Source organism: Nanorana parkeri, unplaced genomic scaffold (genome assembly GCF_000935625.1).
Source record: "Nanorana parkeri isolate BGI_ZX_2015 unplaced genomic scaffold, ASM93562v1 scaffold1612, whole genome shotgun sequence".
In the NCBI taxonomy this organism is placed as follows: domain Eukaryota; kingdom Metazoa; phylum Chordata; class Amphibia; order Anura; family Dicroglossidae; genus Nanorana; species Nanorana parkeri.
In genome coordinates this window covers 202,028-207,812 of record NW_017307880.1, presented here as the reverse complement: position 1 = coordinate 207,812, position 5,785 = coordinate 202,028, and the positions used below count along the sequence as shown (strand labels likewise).

At 43.4% G+C, this 5,785-nt stretch overlaps 1 protein-coding gene across 1 annotated transcript in view; it reads right to left on the bottom strand.

Moving 5' to 3' along the window:
* Positions 1-4,055: 4,055 nt before the first annotated feature.
* The window catches only part of COASY (Coenzyme A synthase), a 27,719-nt gene continuing 25,989 nt past the window's right edge, over positions 4,056-5,785 (bottom strand). Inside the window, exon 10 of the mRNA XM_018570850.1 lies at positions 4,056-4,154. Within this exon, the coding sequence (XP_018426352.1) occupies positions 4,071-4,154 (84 nt within the window). The 3' untranslated portion in view covers positions 4,056-4,070. The remainder of the gene's footprint in view (positions 4,155-5,785) is intronic.

Sequence of the window (5,785 nt, the reverse complement as noted above, 5' to 3'; positions counted from 1 at the left end):
CGTATTTTTTACCCTTAACTTGATTGCTATGACTTAGGGGGCTACAAGTCCCCCAGTTTGATAGCTAGAAAACAATAGAAAACAATGACAGATCCTCTTAATAGAGGCATCAGGGGTTCCCAAGATCCCTAATGTCACCTAGGGACCCTCAAAGAAGCTGATGAAGCAGATATCCTTTAAGGATAGGCGGACAGCAAGGGGTTAACGTCATGCTGTTGTAATTAGACGGCAAGACAGAATACTCTTGAATATTGCATGCATGCATGCACAAATGGGAAACTGTCCGCATTTTAAACAGCCGGCGATGGTTGTTTACATACAAGCTATCAGGCCTGATCACTTGTATGTTGCGTTCTATTTTCCTGACATGACCCCATCTTTTATATTTTACCAAAACATTGGCTAATAAGAAATGTTTTATAACAATGTAGGAAAACACAGGGGAGGGAATTTATCAAAGCACTTGCGACAGTTTTAGCCTCTTGGATCATTTTTTTTTATGTGCAAATCTGTCTTTTAACATGTGCCCCTGTTTTCTTCAGAGGTTGCACTACTTTTTCAACTGCATGTTTTTTGCACCTTTTTTGCACCTTTTTTGCACATGTTTTCATCTGCACTTGTTCTGGGCTGTCTGAAACTGGAGCATCACCTAACAAAACACTCACAACTTAAAAAGTCCCCATGTTTGGACGCTGCAATGCCATCAAAATGACAACCCTACCCAGGGTCCTTTACCTGTTCCAGGCCCTCCCGATTCACATCCCGCCAATATTCTTCCGCCGCCTACGCCAAACGTTCACAGCTTTCCTATGGTCCTATGCCCCCACCAGAATCCAATACTGTACCATCACCATTCCCAAGAACAGAGGAGGTATCGGACTCCCAGATCTGGCCAAATACCAAAGAGCGACCCACCTAGCACGCGTCTGGGATTGGTGCTGTCACCAGAAAACCAAGCAATGGGTGGGCATGGAAGAAGATGACACCAAACCGGCCTTAGCTGGACTACCCTGGCTTTCCGCACCCCTGCCGCCCTCCGCACGCTCACATCCTACCATCCCACCCACACTCCTCTTAGCTAGGTCACTAATTCGCTGCACGGAATCTCCCCATTCCCATCGCCTCTGATCCCAGTAATTGGCGATTGAGACTTTTCGCCCGGCGTCTATGACTCTCGCTTCCGTCGCCTTCGTGAAGCCAACAAATTCTGAGTAAGCGACTATCGGCCGGCGAACTCAGCTGCCTGACAGAACCCCCCTAGACCGTTGGGGTGCTCTCCAGCTGAGGCACTTTCTGCTCTCCATACCTAACCACCAGCAACTCTCCAGACCCCTGACTTTGTTCGAGAGGACCTGCAAGGAGGAGATACCCATTCGTCATGCGATATCCTCCTTGTATTCCATGATGATATCACCTTCCCCAGAGTCCTATCCGACATTCTTGGCCAAATGGGAAAATTACCTCAACACCACTTTCACACCGGCTCAGAAAGACCGCATACTACATCTTGCCTATCACTCTTCCATCGCCTCTAAGACCCAAGAGCTGGGATATACATCACACCCCAGACTGATGCTGGAGATGCTGTTATGATGTTGAGGCGAAGCCTCCTTGTACCATTGTACCATGCATATTCATATGTACAATAAAGTTGACTTCTGATTTAAAAAAAAAAAAAGAAGTCCCCATGATCACTTCAAGATGCGACAGTTCAGCTTTTTGTCTGGAGTTAGAAGTCTTCTTTCTTGGAGTCTATTAAACCTCATTTATCAACATTACACTAACTTGATAAATCTGGTGCAAATATTTTCCGTGCAAGTTCAAACACTCGCAAGTGCTTTGATAAATTCCCCCCAGGGTTTTTTTTCCAATTTTTTTTGATATATAGTAAAAAATAAAAAAACACCAGCGGTAATTAAATACCACCAAAAGAAAGCTCTATGTGTCCCCCAAAAATTATATAAAAGTCATTTAAGTACAGCGTTGCATGACTGAATAAAATGTCAAAGTACCGCAGTGCTGAATACTGAAAAATGACCTGGACAAGAAGGGGGTTTAACACCCCAGTCATCAAGTGGTAAAACATCAAAAAGGGAGAGTAAAATTTACTTTTCCCAATACTTAGAGGCGGCGTGGGACACTGCAGGTCGCTCAGCTCGTGACCTCCTCCCCAGCAGAGCAGTCATGGCTCCCTGCAAGGATTCCCCCCTCCTCTCTCTGTTCCTGCAGGGCTCACTGGGGGGATAGACAGGGGAGGGGGTGGGCACAGCTTGTTCTGGTTCCAGAGAGGCAGAACCAGCTTTCAATCAGGCAGTGGGATGGATCATCACAATATCATTTGAACCATTCCCGGCTGCAGCGCGGCTATGCGCTGTCAGCAAATAGTGGGCAATAGCCTACAAGATGTTGCCTTTGGGTTGCAAGAGCACATTATTAAAGGAGAACTATGAGGTGAGTGGTTTTCACTCATCCTCATAGTTCTAGCCGTCACATGTCGGCTCAGTAGATCGGGAAGTGAGCGAACACATACCGGTGCTCGCTCACTTCTCGATCCTGTCACTGCACAGCACTGACAGGGGAGGGACTGGATTCCCCCCTCCCCGATCCTACAGCGCTGACTGGCGGAACGGACGGGGGAGGGTACAGCTGGCTCTGCCTCTAGATAGGCAGAGCCAGCTGTCAGTCATGCAGCTGGGCGGATCCAGACATAATTGTTGGGATCTGTTTCAGCTGTGGCATCTCAGTATACCGCGAGCGGTAGATCGCGGTATACGGAGCTTTGGGTGACGGGAGGACACTAGTTACCCTTGGGAGAACTATGGGGAAAAGCCCTAACCCCATAGTTCTCCTTTAAATATACTTCCAACTAAACTAAAGTTTGGCTTTAGTTCCCTTTTAAGGCACTGGGAAAGACTTTAGACTGCACATGGCTGGATCCGGGGACTGGCTACATGAAAAGAAAATATTTTATTGGACATTGAGGAGAATTTATCAAAACTGGAGCAGACAAAATCTGTAGCAGCTGTACATGGCAACCGACCAGCTTCTCTCTTCAGTTTGTTCAGTTGAGATTTAAAAATGAAAGAGATGCTGATTGGTTGCCATGCACAGCTGCTCCAGATTTTGTCTGCTCCAGTTTTTATAAATTCCTCCCTATGTATTTTGTTTTTATTTTTTATACTCCCCTTTTCCAGATATCTTCAGGCTAGTCACATGATGCACTGGTCCTCTGCCTCCTGCAATCTTCTCTGGCCCCGGAAGGACCAACTCAGTGATGCAGTGCCGATATGATTACATTGCTTTCTGCATCATTACATTGAGCGCAGGGTGCTGTGGTGAAGCCCTCTCAAGGCACTGTACTCACAGTATGTCCTCTGACTTACATGTTGAATGATGAACATTACTCCACAAACGAAAACACTGGTGGATTCAACATTATCAGCAAAGGTTTAATTCAACAGGCAGATATATAGAACATATACAACGGTTATTATCTGCACTTGTTTCCATTTACAAATTAAAGCCATCTATATTTCCCCATGTATTAAAACATAACTGTTCAATCCTTCATGAAGCAAAAAGTAAAATAAAAATAGAGTGTCTGCCTACAAGAACCAATCAGGTTGCAGTTTTTATTACTCAGTTTAGTAAAAAAAAAAAAAAAAAAAAAAAAATACATTTGGCTGCTTGGGGCAACAGTCACAATTTCCACGCTCAAAGTCTAATAAGTTGGCTCCGTTGATAGTTTGTTTTGTTTTTTTCCCCATATACTGCTTAAGGCTTTAAAAAAAGAAACATTCATACATTTCAGTAATATTGTGTTTTGATCATAGATATGAAATGGATAAAAACTTTTGTAGTATTTGTAAAGTGCTTATTAGTGTTTGTCATGATGGTGTGTACATGTGCCCAGACCGTAAAACAATTTGAGATGCATAAAAAAAAAAAAAAAAATCAGACATCAGAAGGTGAGGAGTTAAAATTGTCAATGTTCTAAAAGATGTTTTCTTTGCTGCTTCTTAACTCTTCAAGTACCAGTCACAGCAGAGTTATCAGGTGATTTCCTAAAGTTAAAATCTTGATTTTAAAATGGGGCTCCCATTGGGGGTATTCTGGTGGATTCTTTGCTGGAGAAGATCCCAGGCCTTCTGAATCTGCAGGACAGACAACAACAAACATAATCAAGCTTACAAAGGCAGTCAGCACACTTTAACCCCTTAAGTACAAATACCTTTTTTTTAATTTTTTGTTTACATGTTATAATCCACATTTTAGGCCTAACAATTACTTAAAACCCCCAAACATTATATTTTTTCTGAAAGCCAAGAACATATAGAATAAAATGTTGGCAGTTGCAAATTTGTATGTTGCACAACATTAGCACAACTTATTATCAAACCCAAAAAGTTGGTGACAAATGCATTTAAGGTAAATTTAGTGCCCCAAAACACTATATAAAACCATTTTTTTTTAAATATAAAAGATGAGGTTACAGCAAGTAAATAGATAACCAACATGCCCAGGTTAAAAATTGCGTGCATTCGTGAAACTTCAACAGAATTTAGTACCCCAAAAAGTCCATACACGGCGCTTTAGAAGCCTCTACAGGTCATCAGTTTAGAAATACTCGTAAATATTGGCCCTAGAATTGATGCTCTCACTCGTTTTCTTACGTAGGTGCACCCAAAGCGTGTTTACGTGACGACGCGCGTGTTCGCGAGGAACGTTAAACTTTACTGGATTGTAGAAGCGATCTGGCGGCAGCTGAGCCACCACAATCGCTTCTACTGTAAAGCCTGACGACTTCTCAACAAATCTGAACAATGTCCCGGCGGTCTGTTTAACCCCTTCGGGATTCATGATGGGATTATCTCGTCTTGGGTCGTGAAGGGGTTAATAATGTCCCAAAGCTCTAGTCGCAGATTTTTAGGTCAAGAAACAAGCACCTATATTATGTTAAAGGGTTGAGGAGCACAATCCTACATCATAAGAAGACAGGTGTCTTATCATTTGCACATTCTGCTGGATTGAATATCCTTTCTATTACCCTTTCTATATGTATTTTGACATTTCTTGTACTTATACAATTCAATAAAACAATGAAAAACAACAAGGAAATCCACACAAGCACAGGGAGAACATACAAACACCATGCAGATAGCGCTTTGACCAGGGACTCTTAGTGCTGCAAGGCAGAAGTGTTATCCACTAGACCAGCGGTCGCCAAACTTTCTAGGGCCGGTGGTGGCATAAGGGGGAACTTGAAGAGCCGCGGGAGAGACTCAGCGGTGCCAACGAAGCCAGCGCTAGGGGAAGCGAGGCGGCAGTGGTGGGAGCAGAGCCGCATAAGCGAATGTTTCCTCTATAGCGCCGGCTCCTGCCACAGGCGGAGTTATACCAAATGCACTCCGCCTGTGAGAAATCTATAGTGAAAGTACACTTCGCTCATTCTGGTTACCAAATTGCTCTTGGAAAGGTATGGCATCCATGATCACCCTATTCTTAACTTTGCCATTTTGGATTATTTAATTTGGATTTGCATCAACTGTGGATTGTTATACATTAAAAAAATAATAAGACCTACCCCGAAAAAAAAGACCTAGTGTGTTTTTTTGAGCCAAAGAAAAATATAAAAAGACAGACAGTGTCTTATTTTCGGGGAAACACGGCACACACACACACTATGAGCATATTTCTCTATATACATTCAGTATATATACACATACATAGGTGCGGGTGTGCCTGCAGGAGTGGCAGTGCTGGTGGAGGGAGGGGCGCCCCAGTA